Source organism: Neovison vison, chromosome 7 (genome assembly GCF_020171115.1).
Source record: "Neovison vison isolate M4711 chromosome 7, ASM_NN_V1, whole genome shotgun sequence".
NCBI lineage: Eukaryota > Metazoa > Chordata > Mammalia > Carnivora > Mustelidae > Neogale > Neogale vison.
Window position 1 is genome coordinate 173,090,997 of NC_058097.1, and position 21,904 is coordinate 173,112,900.

The 21,904-nt window shown below is 38.4% G+C and overlaps 1 protein-coding gene across 1 annotated transcript in view; it reads right to left on the reverse strand.

The window, feature by feature from the left end:
* Positions 1–2,890: 2,890 nt before the first annotated feature.
* Positions 2,891–21,904, reverse strand: part of LGR4 (leucine rich repeat containing G protein-coupled receptor 4) — a 104,207-nt gene continuing 85,193 nt past the window's right edge. The window contains exons 5-18 of the mRNA XM_044258989.1: positions 21,391–21,606; positions 20,481–20,552; positions 18,281–18,349; positions 17,105–17,176; positions 16,851–16,922; positions 16,190–16,258; positions 14,635–14,706; positions 13,475–13,540; positions 12,460–12,531; positions 10,697–10,768; positions 10,260–10,385; positions 9,303–9,418; positions 8,967–9,050; positions 2,891–5,919 (exon numbers count right to left, since the gene is read on the reverse strand). Coding sequence (XP_044114924.1) covers positions 4,643–5,919; positions 8,967–9,050; positions 9,303–9,418; positions 10,260–10,385; positions 10,697–10,768; positions 12,460–12,531; positions 13,475–13,540; positions 14,635–14,706; positions 16,190–16,258; positions 16,851–16,922; positions 17,105–17,176; positions 18,281–18,349; positions 20,481–20,552; positions 21,391–21,606 — 2,455 coding nt within the window. The 3' untranslated portion in view covers positions 2,891–4,642. The remainder of the gene's footprint in view (positions 5,920–8,966; positions 9,051–9,302; positions 9,419–10,259; positions 10,386–10,696; positions 10,769–12,459; positions 12,532–13,474; positions 13,541–14,634; positions 14,707–16,189; positions 16,259–16,850; positions 16,923–17,104; positions 17,177–18,280; positions 18,350–20,480; positions 20,553–21,390; positions 21,607–21,904) is intronic.

Consider the following 21,904-nt stretch of genomic DNA (forward strand, 5'->3'; position numbering starts at 1 on the left):
GGTATGGGTGCTGCTACGTGAACATAATTGAATCATGTGGTCTCTTTAGTGTCTTGTCATTGCTGAGAGTGAGAAGCCATAATCAAATTTGGCAGACTTTTTTAAGATTTTTTTTTTTTTTTGAGAGAGAGAGAGAGAGAAAGCAGGGGTGGGGAAGGGGGTGGGGGGAGAAGCAGACTCCCCACTGAGCAGGGAACCAGACAGTGGGACTCCATCCCAGGATCCTGAGATGGTGACCTGAGCCAACGGCAGACACTTAACCAGTGGAGCCACCCAGGCACCCCTCAAGTTTGGTAGAATTATACATAAATGTATAAATAAGCTCAAAAGAAGGCCTCTCCCCTTGAGTTTTTGGGTGTTAACTTAGTAACTTCTTACTACTCGTTTCTTTTCACTTTCATGATATATATTCTAGATAACTTTTTTTTTTTCCCCTGGCTTTGTAACCTTGTTATAAGAGTAACTTTTGCTTTAAAATCCCTGTCTGACTTTGTTATAAAAGTAACACCGTGGGGCACCTGGGTGGCTCAGTGGGTTAAGCCGCTGCCTTCGGCTCAGGTCATGATCTCAGGGTCCTGGGATCGAGTCCTCTACCCCAATTATTCAATTTTAGCATATCTGGTTAAAACCATTTATGAGAACCTCCTTAGAATCAGTAACAGCATCAAAAGGCTTAGGGCCACTTCAGGGCTTCATAGGAGGTAAATTTAAGCTATTTCCAAAAGATATAATCTGACATACCTGAAGCAAAATAGGAAAAAGCACAAGTCTTAGTAAAAGCAGGGAGCTTTTAGTCAGCAGGGAGCCTGCTTCCCTCTCTCTCTCTGCCTGCCTCTCCATCTACTTGTGATTTCTCTCTGTCAAATAAATACATAAAATCTTTAAAAAAAAAAAAACACCATTACCACTTAGCCTTGTAGCAATATATTAGGCAACTTTTAAAAATTTATCCCTAGATATATTGAAATATTCACAGATAAAGTGTCTTAGATTCACTTCAAAATAATCCAAGGGGCAGGTATCCCTGGATGGCGCAATTGATTTGGCTTCAACTCTTGGTTTTGGCTCAGGCCATGGTGTCAAAGTCGTGGGATTTTGGACTTGACATTGGGCTTCGCACTCAGCACAGAGTCTGCTTCAAATTCTCTCTAAAATAAATAAATCTTAAATATATAATACTAATCCAAAGGGCAGATGGATTAGAGGGAGTGAGTAACTAGGTGAATGGGGCGGAGATGAAACAAGATTTACCATGTGCTGTTGGTAATTGCCACATTTGGGTGATGGGTACCTGGGCTGAAGGCTGAAGGGATGGGAGGAATAATTACACTATTCCACTTTTTGTTGTGGGAATTCTAGACACATACTTAAGCTTAAAACAAATGAACAAAACCAAAAAACTAGGTCTCAAGTTAAGAGGAACTGGGTGCTGGTTTGGTTTCTAATTTGTTGTGTGTGTCTTAGGTATTCACTTGAATTTCATCAAGCCCTCTATTTTCTCATCTGTAAAATGAGGGCTTCATGATGGTGAATATTTATATCTAAACATTTCAGCCACTGACTACATTTGGTATCATGCAGGATTTTAAATCTTTTTCTTTTTTTTTTTTTTTAAGCAATCTCTACATTAAACACAGGGATAGAACTTTATAACCCTGAGATCAAGAGTTGCATGTTTCATCAACTAAGCCAGCCAGGCACCCCAATCTTTTTTTTTTTTTTTTAAGATCTTATTTCTAAGTAATCTTTTCATCCAATGTAGAGCTCGAACTCACGACCCTGAGATCGAGATGCACCAGCTACTGAGCCAATCAGGCACCTCACCACCACCACCACCAATCATTTGCTTTTTTTTTTTTTTAAGATTTTATTTATTTGTCAGAGAGCGAGCAAGCCAGAGCAAGCACAGACAGAGTGGCAGACAGAGTCAGAGGGAGAAGCAGGCTCCCTGTGGAGCAAGGGGCCCGATGTGGGACTCGATCCCAGGACGCTGGGATCATGACCTGAGCCGAAGGCAGCTGCCCAGCCAACTGAGCCACCTAAAGATCTAATTCATGGTATTCTCTTAAATTTCACAATTTTTTTTTCCATGAGTATGGTTCAGACTTAAGATAGAATAAAATCTTACTTGTATATATCAGCAGTGTTCTTTGAACATTTCTTCTCATACTCTTCACTTAAACGGGATGAGACCGGGGAGGGAGACAAACCATAAGAGACTCTTAATCTCAGGGAACAAACTGAGGATTGCTAGAGGGGAGGGGGTGGAAGCCATGGGGTGTCTGGGTGATGGACATCGGGGAGGGTATGTGCTATGGTGAGGGCTGTGAATTGTTAAGACTGATGAATCACAGACCTGTACCCCTGAAACAAATAATACATTCTTTTTCTTTTTTATTTTTTTTTTTTTAAGATTTTATTTATTTGTCAGAGAGAGAGAGGGAGAGAGAGCGAGCACAGGCAGACAGAATGGCAGGCAGAGGCAGAGGGAGAAGCAGGCTCCCTGCCGAGCAAGGAGCCCGATGTGGGACTCGATCCCAGGACGCTGGGATCATGACCTGAGCCGAAGGCAGCTGCTTAACCAACTGAGCCACCCAGGCGTCCCCAAATAATACATTCTATGTTTTAAAAAAATAGTTTAATTTGCCTACTTTAACATTAACCAAATTCATTAACATACCTAGTTACAAATAAGGCAAAATAGATTGCTAGATTTCTAGAACTTTAATAATTCAAAACACAGCTTACAATAGTGTATCTCCCAATAGAAATAAATGTGGTAAATGCATGATTTACCACACATTTTATATACCTGCTATTCTATATTTTAAATGAATGCAAAGTTTTCAGTGACTTGAATTTTGGAGGAAAAAAAACTTTTAGCTACATATTTTTACCAAGTTATGATTTAATATTTATCAGATGTGTAAATATACAAACATGATAGCAACTTTAAAAACTTGTGAATAGTTGGCCCTACAAAATTACAACACACTGTAAATAAATCCCTCCTGCATTTTATACAAACTACATGATTTTGATATACAAAGATTCTGTTTTTATTATACTGACAATGTACAACCAAGACTATTTACAATGCAAAAAAGTATATAAACCACAATTTAACATCCTGCTACTGGCAGCCACTATAGTTTAGGAGGTAGCTTTAATTAAACGAAATGAACAGAAGCCACATTTCCCAACTTGTGTTCTAAAAATAATTTACATAAGATAAAAATTCATTATATGCACAGTATATACAGTTTAATTATTAAACTGTAATCTAGCTTAATGTTTTTTAGTATATCCTGAATAACTAATATGGCAGTGGGTTTGCTATTGATTTAGCATATTGTTCAAAAAACACACTGAACATTTATAACTTTAAGACTCCACAAAGTGACATGTCAAAAGTCCATAGATAAGAATCAAGTAAAATTTTGAATTGTTAAAGACCTAGGCCTAAGCTTTATTCCTTTTTCTTTTTCTTTGACAACACATTTGTTTTGTCTCACAAGAACACAATTTCTGAACTGTTGCATAGGCTCTTTTGTGTTTAAATCACAGTAAGGGGGAAATGTACGGAAGCTACCAGATAACAGCACAGGTTTAGGAGAATCTGGCTCACTAAGAAACCCTGATAAGTGCTTTGTGTCAATAATTACTCCCAATTTCTTCCACCTTGACACAATAATTTACCAGTTTATCTTCTGTATAATTCAAACTATCCATAGATAACATACCAACAAAATTGGATAATGTTGGTACAGCCAATGTTATTAAAGAACTGTTTATGAATGAGAACATTCCATGGAGCCATCAAATCCCTCAGATGCTGTTCAACCCCATATTAGCTAGTAGTTTATCCAAATCTACCAAACCCACACAACCATTAGTCCTTTACTTCTTCCTAGTGTGGTCACAAGACATTGAGGAAAAAATCACTGTGATTGCACCAAAGAGATGCGTAATGTCTGAAAACAAATGTTCAGCTCTTCTTTTAAAATCTAACAGTTGTTAATATTGTTTTAAAAACATCTTCAGGTTTTAGATTTATAAGTCACTTAAACAAAATTTATGATGCTATTATGTCAAAGATGGGACCCGAAAATGCAATTGGGTGATAATGCCTACTCTTCTACTCTCACAGTTCTACCTGGGAGACAATCCCTTTTTTGGCCCTGCAGTAAGTTGTCCTGAGATTAATGATGCAACATTAGGTAAAATTAGCAAGACTTTTTCTTAGTTACATAAAATCACATTTTCAAATATTCTTAAAAAAATATTAACAGCTGTTCTTCATCTTGTGCTTAATTCTGAAACAGGTTTAAATTTGCTTCTTACGGATCAGGAAAACCTAACGTTATATTGCTATGATATACATAAAATCTTTTTCAAGTTATAAATTTGTTCCAAATAGACCACACATTGCTTGGACATTGCATTTTTCATCGATTGACAGTTTAGGCACTTGTTCTCTGAAAATGTCTGGTTTAAGAAATAAACTGCCACCTTCTCCTCCTTCTAAGTGACACACCAGGCAGTGATCACAGAAGTGCTTCCCAGATGAAAGAGCAGACTAGGGTTCAGTCTATAAATGCTGTGATTTTGGTTGATGGGGGAAAGTTACAAACATGTCAATTCAGTCTTTAACTCTTGGTAGATTGTAAGCATAGCGCACCAAAGGGAATCCTCGACTCTGATAGAAGCAGGCTCGTCCACAGGCCTGCACCTGGTCAGAGCTGTCGGAGACAAAGGAATCTTCTTCATCTGCATAATCAGAGTGGGCCGATTGTGTGCCACAGTCAGACCAATAGCTGTCCGGTCTTTGGCAAGAACCCACTGCCAATGCAGGACAGCTGTGTGATTTTATTAAGTGTTTGCATGACACTGGCTTTGTCAAAAGAAAGGATTCACAGCAGTCACACACAGTCAGGTTACCCTGCAAATGTGAGTACATGCCACAGTCATAGAAGAAATCCTGTTCTACACAGCCGGCTTGGCTACTGATGGACACTGAAACCGATCCACTTTTCTTGGTAATGTGTCGCTTCAGTAACTTCCAGTCTTCTTTAAACTTTGGGTTGAAGAAAACATATAGGACCGGATTCAGGCATGCGGGCAATGGGAAAAATATCAGAGTAACAGACTTCATTATTTCAGGGCTGATGGAGATTGCAGTGATCAGTGGTGCAAATGAGAAAAACGCAACAGGGCAGAAAAAGATGCAGTTGGTGAAGATGAGCCACGCGACATGCTTTATCATGCCAGAATGTGAGTTCTCTGAAAGGTCCTCTTTTTCCAAGTTGCAGTAAAGTTTGGTGTAGATAATGGCCATTAATAAGAATGCTAATGAGTTTAATAGCACTAAGGTTACAGTAAATCCTAACGATGGCGTTTCTCCTGTGGGGAATGGCAAACAAAGGGGTGATGCAGAATATTCCCCTCTATGGAAAAGTGGAAAACAGCCTGCCACTGCCGCTCCCAGAAAAGCAAAAAGGGCAGCAATCCGGAACTGTTTGAGATGATTGCTTTTCCCATTTTTCATTATCTCTTTTGCAGATAAGCTTCTTTCGACAGCTGCAAACATTAATAAAAATATGGCACTTTCTGAGGAGAAAATAGCAAGAAACCCAGCTATTCTGCACCCACTGCCAATCTCCCACCAAATGCCAAATTCAGCAAATCTGCCCCAGGACACAGCATCCAGAAAAGTTAAGATGCCGGTATAAGCTCCCATGAATAAGTTGGATACAGAAATCAGGCCTATGAACAATTTGGAGGAAGGCACCGGTGAACAAGATGCGAATGTTGTTAAAATGACAAGCAGGTTGAAAAACAAAGCAACCAAGAAAATGAACCACACAGTAAGACGGATCATCCAACTTCCCAGTAAATATTCGCAGGGCTTAAAAGCACCTAAAACAAGAGAGAGAAATAAAAGACAATTTAGAAAACACCCTATTCTCATATGCTATGGATTTAGAGAAAAACTAAAGAAGGTTAATCTAGAATAATTAAATCTGGTACCAAAATTGAATTGAACCAAATTGAAAGGATTTCTATTTCTTAGCTATTTTACACATTGAACTAGGCTATTTTAAAAACAACACACTTCAATTTCTTTTATTAAATATCTGGTAAACCCAAACAGTGAGTGATATATAGATATAGATATATAGATACAGATATAGATATGGATATGTGTGTGTGTGTGTGTGTGTGTATATATATACACACACATATATATTAATTACACTGTCTCATATATGAAGAGTACTTGATATACTGAAGGCTTGGAATGAGATAAACTACGGTTTTAATTTAGGGTTCATGACTTGCCGTTCTTTTTTGAGAAAGCAGCTTAAACCCAAATCAATTTCATTTTCTCGCCTGTGGATATTAATGCCTATTTCATAGCATGGTGTAGCTTAAGTAAAATTATATACATGAGGTACCTAAGCAGGTTACTAGGTACATAACTGGCCTTCAATAAATAAGAGGTCCTTTTCTTCCTCTTTCCTAGTCCTAATACAGCTTTTGAAAATTATATATGTACATGTATGCATGTATACATCTATTTTTTCCCACATTATGGCTTTCAAGGGCAACCTGATGAAGAAGGTTAAGATAGGTATAATTATACCCACTTTTCATCTAGAGAAATTGAGATGTCAAAATGTTCAATTGACCTGACAAATGTTAATTCAATAAGATAGTGAAGGGAGAGCAAAACCACATGGATGTTAAATACATACAAAGCCATATCCAATAAAACCCTGTGAAACTTACACTAGGATTGCAACAACTAATTCAGTAACTAAATTGTATGTTCTAGTAAGGGGCTTTGACAGGCTAGTTATGTCACAAATGACAACTATTTTATTTTAAAATTAGTAAAGAAAAATGAAATGCTGTTTATAGAGCACAGTAAAACTATGTTATTACAGTTGCCTAAAACACACGTTCTGATTTATCCTTCTGAACTGTTATGAAGTTTGATACATCCCATAAAGCACTTTAAATCACTGAGACATTCATAGATCTAACAAGCCATCTCTGCAACATTTATGTCTTATATAATATCCCAAATATCACAAGTTTAAAAATTTTTTTAATTAAGTAATTAACTATTTTCATTTCCCCCCCCCCAACCTCAGGGAGTATTAAAAGAAAGCTTTCACGTTTATCTCTGTATCTGAACTCATCTCCTTTCAAGGAAGAGGGAGTAGTAGCTCATCTGACCTGAGAGAACAGTTCACCCTTTGGGAAGTGTTTGGTAGGTGGAGGTACTTTCCCTCAAAATCCTGGCAAGGAGGCTCCACCCAGCCTCCTCCAGTTTTAACACAAGGACTCCACTCTCTACTAAGTCCTGCTTCTGAGTGAACACCTGGGTGTCTGTGTGTTACTACAACTGAGGGGGGAGTCAGTTCTACAGTGTATCTCTCCTGCAGCCTGGGGAGAGGAGCTCAGACCAACAACTAATGTTCCTCCTGGCTGACTAAGGTTTAAATTCAGTGTGGAGGAAATAGAATCCCTGCCGGTTCCGGTCTAGTCTCCCCTTTAATAAAGCTGTTCCCTTCTCACTGGGTTGTCAGTTCCATAGGTACATCCTCCAGCACAAGGACCCCAGGAAGGGCAGTGAGCAAGCTGGACCCCATTACCTTCCAGTGATTTATTTGGAAACTAGACAACATACATTGTTTAAGGTGAAATGATTCTTTGCCAATTCCATTCACTCATCTGGTCACGTTCAGCTCATTCTCTACATAGGCTCTGTACTAAGCAGTAAAAGAAGGTAAACACAGCCCCTTAAAAAGCTCATGACTGGGGCACATGGGTGGCTCAGTCTGTTAAGCATCTGCCTTTAGCTCAGGTCATGATTCCGGGGTCCTGGGACTGAGCCCCATGATGGGCTCCCTGCTTAGTAGGGAGTCTGCTTCTCCTTCTCCCTCTGGCTCAGCCTGCACCCCTACTGCTTGTGCTCTCTCTCTCAAATGAATAAATAAACAAATCCTTAAAAAAACAAGTGGGGGGCACCTGGGTGGCTTAGGCAGTTAAGCAGCTGCCTTTTGGCTCAGGTCATGATCTCAGAGTCCTGAGACTGAGCCCCACATCAGGCTCCCTCCTCAGTGGGGAGTTGGCTTCTCCCTCTGCCTCTGCTGCTCCCCATTTGTGCTTTCTCATTCTCTAATAAATAAAATCTTTTAAAAAAATCAACTTCATAGCACAGAAGTTAGCCAATTTTTTTCTTTTACAGTAAAATTCCAAATCCATCTTCCCTCATAGATGAAGTCTAATCCAACAGTATGTCAGAACTAAATATATGGTCTCGTTTTAGTAACCTTCCCAAGTCTACTAAAATTCAATGAAATAAAGTAGAATGAAAAGGAAAAGGAAGGTTGAATTTAAAAAGGGGGGGGGGAGGGCACCTGGGTGGCTCAGTGGGTTAAGCCGCTGCCTTAGGCTCAGGTCATGATCTCAGGGTCCTGGGATTGAGTCCCGCATCGGGCTCTCTGCTCAGCGGGAAGCCTGCTTCCCTCTCTCTCTCTGCCTGCCTCTCTGTCTACTTGTAATCTCTGTCTGTCAAATAAACAAATAAAATCTAAAAAAAAAAAAAAGGGGGGGGGGAGTAACACTAAAAATCCTTGCAGATCAGTAAGTTCTAGAACTAGTCCTAGAGTTAATGAAGCCCTCAATTTTGCCGCTCAATTTTGAATGCCCATAACTGTCTGGGAGCTTGTTAACACTGATCCTGAGTCAATGAGTCTGGGACTGAGATTCTGTAAGAGATGCCTAAGCTTCTGGTACACAGACCACACTTTGAGGCATAAGGCCTTATGACATCATCTAGTGTCCCACTCCTATTATTAAAAAAAAAATCGCACGTTTCCCCACACATTTCAGATATATTTGCCTAAAGTTCATTTAAAACAAGAAACTGCAGCAAAATGTGTTGGGCATACCTGTGGAGGGTGTGCAGTGGATAATTATTTGACTATGTTCTTCATTCTCCACACTGCTGGTGACACCTGCTCCATCAGTGGGACCTGAATATATAACATAAACTGTGTTTAATTCAAGCTTTGCGCAGTTGAAAAGAACCAAACTCTTCTGCAGTCTTCTCTGTCATGCATGATGTAAATTCAGCTGGCATGAAGCTTCATAACAAAGATGCCAGTAACACAGAAAATGCCATTTTCTCACATATTTTGTATCTATCCTTCAAAAATGATCACAAGAACAGAGACTTGAATTAATGCCATAAAGAGTGTTCTATTTTTAGAAGTATATGCACTTGCCTTTATCCTTTGCCACACTGTGGTCTTGGAGGCTGGTATCTTCCGTGTTTGAATGTGCATACGAGTCACAGCCCCAAAATGCACAGCACTGATAAGCATATGGTACTGATAAAGACCTGGAAAAGATGGTAAAATCTACGTTGAATAACAACTTCACAGACATGCTTTTGTTCTGTAAAAAGTACTTCAATCTTTAAGAGCCCCAGAGAAAGACCTGACTGTCACATGCTTTAAAAGCTGGTCATTAGCCTCTCTGGGCCTCTGTTTCCTCATTGGTAAGGATGTCACCTATCAGATGTCACCATGACTTTCTCTTTTCATATAAGATATGCTTTTAAAAACTCAATTTAAAACAACCCATATTTAAAATTTAGCGGTAATGCTGCAATTTAAAGTGAAGTCTAATCAGACTCCTTTTATACATGAATTAACCGTGCCTAATTTATCATATGATACTGGCAGTTTGATTTAAAAATCAATGTCGCAGATCCTTTGTGACTTTCTACCACTAAATGAATGTACTTTGTTCACATAACTATAGTAAACATATTTATTCTCTTCTCCCATGGTACTATCCCCAACCCTATATCTATGGTATCAAATGTCTTTATCAAATACTTTATAAACGTATTAGAGCACTGTGCCAATTTTCTGTAGGTTCACACTTATGGGCTCCTGCCACATCGTTAATGACAAATCTGCTATAGGAAAAACCAGTCTGATGAACAGCTATGTTCTCTCTCTGGCAGTCTCCAGGACTCTAATTCATGTTCTCAAAAACTACAGAATAATGCTCATGTTCTATTTTTTACCAAATTTGTGAGGACTGAGGTAGAAAATACTCTTAAATTATAACCTCCCAGAGAATCTGGGAACCACAGCAAAAAAACTAGCATACTCTATAATTTAGAGGGCCACCACAACTTCAACAAAAAAGAAAAATAAGTAAAAACACACCTGAGATTAACAAAATCCTTTGCTGCTAATGCTTCTTTCAGCTTGAAGTTGCCAACAAGTTTCAGTTGATTTAGCCCATTCAGGCCTTCCGTAGGAAATGAAGTTAATTCATTGAAACTTATATCTCTGAAATATGAATGAGACTTCAAATTAACTCCTAGGATACAAGTTACACAAAAACATGTATATGTTTATATATTATACATGTGTAAACATCACAAATATTAAAGTTGTACAAGGAAGTTAAGGTGTAGTAAAACAATAGATCGGGCATGCTTCTTGCCATCTAAGAAACCATTTCAATACGAATGCAGCTTAGCATTTACACAGGGGAACAACTGAACAGAAAAATATTTCCATAGGACAATGCTAAAACACAAGTTTCTGTAGATGGTTCATTTCTTTCAAGATATTACTGCATAAAATCATCAACTTACAGGTTAGTTATTGACCCAAGCTTTGCAAAAGCTCTGTTGTGAATTTCATGGATCAAGTTTCTACTCAGATCTCTGCAATTACAAGAGTAGCATTGTTAATCTTTTCAAATAAATTCAAATTGCAGTTACTTTGACCACACTATGGAATCTGAGGTAGTCACAGTATCCCTGATAAGATATTAATCTTGACCAACAACTTTACGTTTATGTTGAATCCCTCCCCTTCACAAAAATCTGTTTCTTGGAATGGGTTCCATGGAGCAGTAATTCTAGTTGGCATCTGTTTCAAAACAGTTGTGAATTTTCTCCACCTTATCCTTCTGGTACCAGTTCAAAAATACAAATGATATGATATAACCTTTGGTACTATTAAGTAGGTGAGGAAAAACTCAGCTCCTGACAAAGCTGAAAATGAAAACAGGTTTCATAGTATTTGCTTTCTCAAAGGTCAGTGATAAGGCCCTGAGGGAAGACAAATAATCAATATGTAAACAAGAGCATTCCAGAAGGCTTCAGATATCATTCTTTCCCGAGCAGGAAATAAAAATCCTATCAACACCAAAGCTGTACTATATTCAGAAACACACCCTGAGAAATTCTGATCTTGCAGATTTAATAGAAATGGAGAAATAATCTGCAACCACCCTTAAACGGAGCATTAATGGAAATTTAAAGGGTGGATAAATTCATTCCATTACCCATCTCCTGGATCACAGGACAACTGGACAAACTTGGTTCCAAATCATGAAAAGGCCAGCTTTTCATTGTTGTAGCTTATCAGTGCTCTAAGAAGTGATGGCAGCTAGGAGCCAGTCCCCTTCCTCGCTACTGCCCAGACCCATGCACAGTAAGCCTGTCAGGCACAGGGAAAGATCCCAAGCTCCAATAAAGTATCTTCCAGTAGAAAACATTTTCATTGTCTTACTGGGGATCTACTGGAAGACAGGATTCAATATATGTAATTTCACTTCACCTTCAATTTTTTAAATTTGCTGTGTATTTTAAAAGTGGTCACTATTTTAGCATATTGTGTTTTCTGCACTAAAGCTCTGTGAAGGTGGGGACAAGGCCTGTCTTAGCCACCTCTCTATCCCCAAGTGCTTAAGTGAATATTTGGCACAAATACACACTCAAATGCAAATACATTTTTTCTAATGCGTGCTTCTGCTGCATATTAGCTATATTTGTGACAATACATACCACAGCATAAGGGTCAGCACATTTTTTCTGTAGAGGGCCAGATAGTAAATATTCTCACCTATAGGTCATATGGTCTCTACTCCCCACTACTCAACTCTGCCATAATATGGTGAAAGCAGCTTTAGACAACACTTACTCAAAAGGGCATGGTTGTGTTCTAGTAAAACCTAATTTACAAGAATCGGAGGCAGGTTGGACCTGGCCCATAGGCTATAGTTTGCCTAGCCTAACCCTGCCCTAATGGAGTGGCAAACCTCATTAGCATGACAAGAAAACTAGCAAACTCCATCTCGCAGGTTATATGTGTTATGCTTTTTCACTTACTAACATACGATATCATAAATCAGCTAAGGTAAAAGGTAAAAAATACTAACTAAAAAGCTAAGATTAAAAAAAATACTGAGAGTGGAGTATTGATAAAGTACCATGTGGTAAAATTGGAACAGTATTTACACGTAATAAATTGTATCTTTAAACATATCTATCATGGGAATTGTAATGATATATTAATTTGGAACTGGACAAAAACTGTTTTTGTTTCTAATAATCAGAGAGAAACTTACAGAATCCTCAGAGATATCAGGCCTTGAAAAGTACCTTCTTTTATTTGGTGGATCTGATTACGTTGCAAAGAACTGAAGAAGGAGAAGGAAGAAAAGAAGGAAGAGGAAGGGTAATGAAAGAAAAAAGAAAAAAAAAGAAAATTATTTTCGATTTTGAAAGCTAACATTTCTTCAACTTTTCCTAAGTTTAAATACTCATTCATGGGGCGCCTGGGTGGCTCAGTGGGTTAAGCCGCTGCCTTCGGCTCAGGTCATGATCTCAGGGTCCTGGGATCGAGTCCCGCATCGGGCTCTCTGCTCAGCAGGGAGCCTGCTTCCTCCTCTCTCCCTCTGCCTGCCTCTCTGCCTACTTGTGATCCCTCTCTCTGTCAAATAAATAAATAAAATCTTTAAAAAAAAAAAAATACTCATTCATAAGTAACAATGATTGAGTTTGCTGAAAGTAAAAAGAACTGCCATTTCCTCCTCCGTAATATCACAGAGTTAGATTAATTGGTATTCCCCTCCCAAATTTTACTGGGAATTAATGTATACTATCTAAATTCCTTAACAACCCCACTTAGGAGAGCAGGAAGACAATATGGTAAAAAAGGATCCAGGACAACATAACCATACCAAGTACTGCAGGAAGAAAGCTAGAAGAAGAAAGGGATCAGAAACGGGAGAATTAATGCCTTCCTCTCCCTTCTCCCAATCAACTGCCACCAGAGCTTATAGATACACAGTAGGTATGCATGTTTGATTTCCCTCAATATCCAGGAACAGTTTTTGTTTGTTTGCTTTTTGTGTACACAGGCTTCCCCCTATAACGTCTCCCAGATTGCCTGATAAATACCTAAGAAATGCTGGTTGCATGACCATAGCTAGTACAATTTGACAGGAACACCTGATTACACACATCTATTTCTCTAACATTTCTAATTTTTTAAATATTAAAGCCATTATTTAAAATAGGACATGTTCAGTGAATCAACAATAAACCACAGCAAAAAGAGTAAGTCAAAGACCAACTTACATTTCTTCCAGAGCATGGCAACCATTAAAGCTTGGAAGGTCTTTTATATTGTTGTAAGACAAGTCCCTTAAAGCAACAAAAATTAACAAATTAATTTCTATGTTATCAGAACACTAAGTTAAAAGAAGCTATACTCAGAAGTATTGAAAGCAGCTCCAAGATCTATAATAGAGAGCTGAAGAAAACAACTATTTTTTTTCTAAGACTTATAAGCTTCTAGAGTACCTCAGTGATATAGCGGGCTTATGATTTGCAAATTTCAAATACATAATATCGAGTATAGACAATATAAAATATATTAAAAACATTTATTTCTTTTTCAATTTTTAAGTAAAATTGTTAAAAACATGAAGCATATAAAGTTAAATATACAAAAATACGGAAAATATATAAAATTATGTGTAATTGGTAGATTATTTTTTATATTTTTATAGTATCATAAACAATTTCTCTGTTATTTAATTATAAAGCTGTGAGAGGTGGTATGCATAGCTCACATTTTCAAAAAAATTGTGTTAAATCATGTACAGGGACTCAATAACTCTCAGTTAATTCCACTGCAGTGTTTCCTCAGTAGTGATCACTGTGCTTGATACTCCACAACATTTAATGGCTTGCTTCATCAATCAGTCACTTATTTTGTTACTATCTCTCTCCACTGAATACTTATTAACAGCTTAGAAACTTAATTGTTTGTTCTTGTGACATTTTTATACCCTTTATTTACTTTTAATTTCCAGATAGTTTAAAGTTTTTGGAAAGCTCCATGCTTAGCTGGTTCCTGACCCAAGAAAGATTTGGGCTCTGCTTAGGTTATGGATGAAAGAGAAAGACGTGGAAAGCTGACACTCCTGGGGCTTCTAGGATAAGGACAAGGGAGTCCAGTCAGGAAAAATACCAAGGAAGAGCCTAGTCTGGTTTTACTTTTTTCAAAGCAGAAGTCCCAAGATGTGTGACATACATATCACTCTAAAGCCAAATTGAAATAAATGTTACCTACACTGGGGTCACGAAAACACCTGCTCATTTCCTTAAAGGGAACAAATAAGACACAATTCTACCCTAAAATCAGCTAATGTAAATAGCTTATCAAAAATAAAACAATATATGTGAAGCACATAAAAGAAAAAGTATGAGAAGGGAAGAGGGACCCAACTTACAAAGTCCGAAGCATCTTTTGTTCTTGGCACAAGTTACTGGATATGCTGCTTATCTTTGTGCCTGTCAAGGTCCTGTGGAAAAACATTGTTCATCTAAGAAATGTTTCAAGTTGAGAGGGTAAATAAAATGCTATTCTCACATAGAAAAAGAAACAGATATTTGCCTATGAACTAAAGCCTGTGTATTCCGCTGCCTACTTATTCCCTAAAGTCAGGTATGTGGGGAAATGGATTAAGCCCTCCATTATGGATTTCATTTTCATAGTAAGACAGAAAAGCCTTACTATGTTAGTATTGTTAATACTGTCCAGACAATGAGGCTGATTTCTCATGTGGACCAACAGAAAAATACTAATCCACAGCACAGCCTGACTATAATCACGTGTAACACCACCTCATACCAAAAACGTGGGAAGCCAACTCAGCATCCTGCATTCCAAACCCAGCCAACCTAACTCACCATTCTGAAAATGTTCTCTTCCTCCCTCCCTCTCCACGCTCCCATCTGTAGTCAATACCAATTCCTGTGCTTTCTTCCTTTGGTGTGTCCAGCATCTGATTCTCTCTTCATTTTTACTGCTATTATGCAGATCACACATGGAATAAGGCAGAGAGTCTCAGGCCACTCGGAGGAACGCCAGTGGTGTTAAAGGTGTCCACTTAGCAAGTGGATTATTCCTAGGCCCTCCTTGTGGTTCTTCCCATCTCTAGTCTCTCGTGTCCTAACATCACCTGCTGCCATGTACTCGACACAACAAAACCACCTTAATAGTCAAGTTTAAACTTCTGAGCCCAATGCTTCCAGACCACTTTTTCCTTACATCTTGGCACATGTGAAAATCATAACATTTATGTGACCTACTCTGGTAAGGTTCCCTGTGGCTGGAGACCCTTAACCAGCTCAGGTTCTTTCTGGCTTTCTGGAGGGCTCAGGTCAGCAAAAGCTCAGATCCATATGTATCCCATTCACAGACCATCCACTGGGAAGAACTGCCATAACCAAATGTTCCATGTTCGATGGCTGCCATTTTAAAACCGTGACCCAAATGATTTTCCAAATTTCTCCATATCACACCACATTCCATTAAACACATGCAATTCTAGCTACACATGATCATCTGCATTCCACCCCTGAGGAAATTTTCAGTATTCCCCATTTTACTAAATCCTGCCTTTCTAAATAAAACCCCCGGCTCTGGGAAACCTGACAGTATTCAGTTTTGAAAACATTACACCTCCTCCCTAAAGCTTTCTCTATACTCTACATCAATTGCTCCACTTCTGAGTTCCTAAAGCACTGCTTCAAATTTGGCATTTACTTACTGCTTATATTTTCAGTGAACTTTTCAGATCTAATATCCATGCACCAGGCTCTCTGCTACTGAGCTGACTAAGCCCTAACCCAATAAATACACATCTCCATGTATGCTATTCACAAAGAGAGATACAGGAACCGACACAAACCCAGCACCATCGCCAAAAAGCACCAGCACCCTGCTGAGCCGGCCCGCATGTTATATTTACACTACCCCTGTTCAAAAACAGCCACACTCACAGACTTTCCAGATGGACAGTTCCTGTCAGATTGGGGAACTGCTGCACCATGCTTGCGCCTCGAATGACTCTTCAAGAAATTGGGAGAGAAAACGTAATTTAATTTAAAATAAAAAGTTTTCATAGATAATATTTTTGTTTTATTTTTTGAATAGTTTAAAATTACAGGGTGCCTGGGTGGCTCAGTCATTAAGCATCTGCCTTCAGCTCAGGATTGAGCCCCGTATTGGGCTCCCTGCTCGGCGGGAAGCCTGCTTCTCCCTCTCCCACTCCCCCTGCTTGTGTTCCCTCTCTCGCTGTGTCTCTCTGTCAAATAAATAAACAAAATCTTTTAAAATTAATTAATTAATTAGTTAAAATGTCAGAACTACTACACCTAAAAATAAAATCAGTTTCAATTCTTGAATGCACCTGAAACTGTGATAATTAGGCCAAGTGTTCACATAAATAAGAACCATCATAAATCTTCAGAATTGTCCTTTGGACTTTCACCCAACGGGGGGGGGGGGGGGGGAGAAAGATTTTTGTCTTCTGGAGCTACAATAATACATTCTAGTTTTCCAGTAAAGCAACTGCATAGATATTCAGATTGTCTTACAATTTGTATAATACAAAAAAAAAAAAGAACAAAAATTTAAAAATAAAATTGGTATGATACTTACAAGGAATGCAGATCAGATAAATTGTGAAATGCTGAGTTCCCCACAAAAGACAGAGGATTATCATACAAATGTCTGTAAAAATACCCAAAAAAAGTAAAGTTTTCTTATGTTCACAAGCCATCCAACACTGCATCTATCTTCACAAAGTCCATACATCTAAAAGCCTGAATTTTCATTCTTCATTGAGATGCCTGGCATCATACAGACATGCTTTACATGATTCTCTATTAAAACAAACTTTCAAAACTACTTACATAGTTCTTAAGAGTGGATTACCATCAAATGCTCCATCAGGGATAACAGAAATAGAATTACTATGAAATAACCTAAAAAAGGAGGAGAAAAATATTTTGAAACACGTGTCCCCTTGTGAAATAAGTTAAAACCTAAATATCTAGCCCTGTTCAGTATTATGTGAAACACAACTGATAACAACTATATGTTAATTCCAAAAGTATGAGGAAAAGGAAGTTTCAATTCCATCTCATCCTTTCCAGGACCATTTCCTAATTCCTCTTAAACCCACGCTTACACTGGTATCGCTCAGGTCTCTCATACACGCTGAGTTGTTGCTTTCTCAACAAAGAACTTTAGACCATGAGTGAGAATCATAAGGTGTTTTAACGTCCATATTCCTCTGTCACCTTACATTTAGTCCTTAAGCAACGTGTGTCAGAGTATTTGCTGTCAACGGATGACCATACACAAGCCCCGCGATGCCATGTACATTCCTATCTCTGCCCTTGACAAAGCCAACATCTAAAATGCCCCCTTAACCCTTTTGGGTTCCTGGGTGGCTCAGCTGGTTAAATAGTTTCAGGGTTGTGGGCCTGGGTGGCTCAGGTCATGATCTCAGGGTTGTGAGAGCAAGGCCCACATCAGGCTCTATGCTGGGCGTGGGGTCTGCCTGAGATTCTCTCTCCCTCTTCCCCTCCCCCGATTCATACGCTTGCTCTCTCTTTCAAATAAACAGACCCTTACTTTAAATAAATTCACACACACACACCCCTACCCTTTTAACTCCAGTCAAATTCTTTCTCTTCAGTGCTACCTTTTCCAAGACCCCAATTCTCAATGAAATCCTTTTTCTGAGATGCTTCATTTACCCTCTTCATTTAGCACTTATTTCTACATAGCAACTGCTCTCTCTATTACATGGTTAGCCTCCCCAGTGCCACTAAGACTCCAAGCTTCTAACTGGCAAGGACCATACATTACGACTCTTGTTTCAGCAGTATGGAGCCCAGCACAGAAATCCAGGCTCAAAACTGTCTGCACTAGCTTACGTAATCCAGTCTGTGTGATCATATGTGTGTCTGTGTATTGTGATATATGTAATGGAGCAAAGAGGTTTTCAAATCTCACTGTTGGAACATTAAGTGGTGAGTTCGAAGGATACTAAGGCATAGACAGAGCAAAACAATACTCACAGCTCTTTTAGGCTAGGAAGGGCTTTAATAGCCTGAGGAAATTCCCCCAAATTATTATAATTCAAGTCCCTAGAAAAAAAATAGGAGAAGCATGTAAGGACACTGAAGAGTAGTACAATTTATAAGGCATTTTGGTACAAATGCATTCTTTAAAAATCACATCCTCTGGATGGTGATCTCTGCTCACCAACCATAGTGCCATTTAAAACCCTGTAGTTTCTTACACTTTTTCTTAGAATACTGAACAGAAAAAAAAAGAATCGTAATTCATCCATGTTAGTTTTAAGTTCATTTTACAAGGTCAAGGAATTCTCAATCACATTTTATTGGTACATTAAATAAATCATTTGAATGACATTTCTCGGGAAATTCACCATAAAACAGAATTTATGGAATATCCATTTCTAAATGACAATAGCCTGAAACCAAGGTTTCCATTTGGGGTTTGGAGTGACTTCCTGAAATTCTGGCATGTGGGCAGCTGACCTCAGCCCTACTATCAGGTGGATGACCGGAGAGAAGTATGAACAAGGGGAAGGACCAGGATGGCCTCCCACGATTATTGTCTTGAAGCAGGTTATAATTTGTTGAAAATGTTATATTAATTAGGAGAGAGAAAAGCCACAGTGATCTGTGCTAAAAAGTCTTAATTCTGAGTGTTTAAGTTTTAACTTCTTTTATAACCTAAAGAGCATGTTGGCATATGATTATCATGGTTGATTTCAGAATGAGAGTAAGTTAAAATCAAAGGCCCAGCTCTTCAGGGACCTGTTTTGTTTTTCTTTACTACATAGAAAGAAAAGTGGCAAATAAAAATTTATCTGGAAAGAAGAGGTTTCCTTTTCATATAACTGGTATACACGGTCTAGTATCAGAAGATCCATCCGGTGTTTTGGTTCACTGGTATCTACACAGTAAAGGAGAACTGAGCTTGGAACTATCTTCTTCTTCAAGAGCTTCAACCTTCAAATATCCATTGATGTTCACTATCCTTTGGTTATTTAGACAGGAAAGTGGACTAATAAAGAACTAAAAGGTTTTAGGTCTTCTCCTTAACTGACAGCCAACCAGAATATTCAATTTAACAAAATATTACAAATCCTGAGCATTCCAATCAAATGTTACTAACTAAATGTTACTAATTGGGACATTTTCTGAATCATTTACTATGCCACAATAGCAAATGCTATAAATCTTCTCATAAAGATGACTAAAATTAACTAAAATAAAAGGATAGAGATCCTACTCTTAATTACACATAGCTGCACAATGTCTTCTGCTCCAACAGTGGTGCAATGTGCAGTTGAAATAGCCAGAATTCCCAAATACTTTAACTAGTAAGAATAACAATGAAAGTATCCTAAGCAAAACACAGAAGTTTATTTCATTTAGCGTATAAGCAAGCAGAGAAAATATTCAAACCCCAGGGTTAATAATTAGGTAAGACAATTGAAATCATGGAAAAGACAAACAAAAGATTTTTTTCCAGAATTAATATTATAAGGCTCAATAACAAAATCAAAATTTTTGAGAAAGTAGACAGACGGCCTGGCAGATGAAGCTGCTTTTTACATGTACTTTTGAAAGAAATATCAAGTCCAAACTTGTGCACCATTTTAACCATAAACTGAGATTAGTATTCTTTTTTTTTTTTTAAAGATTTTATTTATTTGACAGAGAGAGATCACAAGTAGGCAGAGAGGCAGGCAGAGGGAGAGAGAGGAAGAAGCAGGCTCCCTGCTGAGCAGAGAGCCCGATACGGGACTCGATCCAAGGACCCTGAGATCATGACCTGAGCCAAAGGCAGCGGCTTAACCCACTGAGCCACCCAGGCGCCCCTGAGATTAGTATTCTTAACTGTGTTATTTGATGGCAAGAATTTAGTCATGTATTAAAGCCAGTTAATAGGGTGCTGAACTCGGGGCACCTGGGTGGCGCAGTGGGTTAAGGGTTTGGCTCGGGTCATGGTCTCAGGGTTCTGGGATCGAGCCCCGCATGGGGCTCTCTGCTCAGCGGGGAGCCTGCTTCCCCTTCACTCTCTGCCTACTTGTGCTGTCTCTCTCTGTCAAATAAACAAATAAATCTTTAAAAACAATAGTGAGCTGAACTCAAGACCATTATTTTATCCTTTTCTGCAAGGAAATACAAAACTGCACCATTGATATCACAACATAACCATCTGAAATATGAATCCACTTACAAGGTCTCCAGGTTATCTAGTCCATCGAAACAGTGCTGACCCAAATTTTTAATTTTATTGTTATGAAGATGTCTATGGGAGAAAAAAAAAAAAATTGAAACGACTTTTACATCCCCCAATAGCAACCGTTATAATGTTTTATGCATCTAAATTGGCTTTTAAAGGAACCCTGTAGCCAAACATTTCAACCCTTGACTAATGGACAAGAAATTGCACATCTCTTGATATATGCTGCACGACTCGGATTCACTGAACACAGAAAGGATCTCTCAGGGAAAAATGGTATGCACACTGAAGATTCTTTAATGTTTACCCATATCAGAGGAAAAGCTCTAATGAGCCTCTCATCATATGAAGTGAAATTTTGGTGAGCTCCCCTTGTGGAGGTGAGGGAACCAGCATGGAGGGGAGTGCATCACCTTACTCCACTGAAAGTGAGTAACAGATTTTAAAAGAAATGCCATTTTTTTATGTCCAAGTTTTCAAAGATTAAAAACACAGAGAATCATATATTCTTTGAACAGACAAGTTGGTCAAAACATGAAGTATCACTGAAGCTTATTTTCTGTGAGTGCCTGAAAACAATGCCACTTCTTTTAACACTGAATACCTTGCTGGTATTGTCTAAGTATTTGCTGAATGTCCCAATTTCTTCTTATGATTACAAACGGCCACATAGTTTAGAAAGACTCAACAGTTATCAGATGTTAATTTTTTAATTATCCTACCTTGTATCTTTAAAAATCGCACTTAATTTTGTCAAAAAAAAAAAAAAAGGCAACTCCCCCCAAATATCTCTTCAGAAGTATAATCAAAAGTGACATACCTTCATAATAATTTGTCACAAGAAATCTGCTTTTGCCCCCCAAGTTCACACAAATACATGGTATTTAAGGGGACAGATACTTACAGAACTACCAGGCTCGAAAGATTGGTAAATGCATAGTCAGGGATGCTTGAGATTTTGTTGAGAGCCAAGGTCAATGCCTGCAGAGTGGGCAGATTGCTGAGGGGATGCACGGGTACTTCCGTCAAGCTGTTGTCATCTAGCCACAGATGTCGTAACTGAGCGAGCCCCTCAAAACTGTCCTCAGGGACTGAGGTAATATGGTTAGCATCTAAACGCCTGACAGAAACAGAAACAACCACGTTCAAAAACGAATTCTGGAAGGATGAGCCAAGTCACAGACAACTCTCAGTTTTCAAAACAGAAAGGAGTTACAAAAATGACCAGAGTCATGGCATTCCTTATTTCTTCAATTTCTCTAGAAAGTCTCATAAACTCTAACAACTTTTCTAAGACCATAGTATGGAAGTCCCTTCTTTCCCTTCCCACATAACAAAGGAATGAATGCAAATCTCAATCTCTCCAGAATCTTTGGCTAAGAATAACTTTATAGCAAGATGATGTCTGTTTTTGTTTT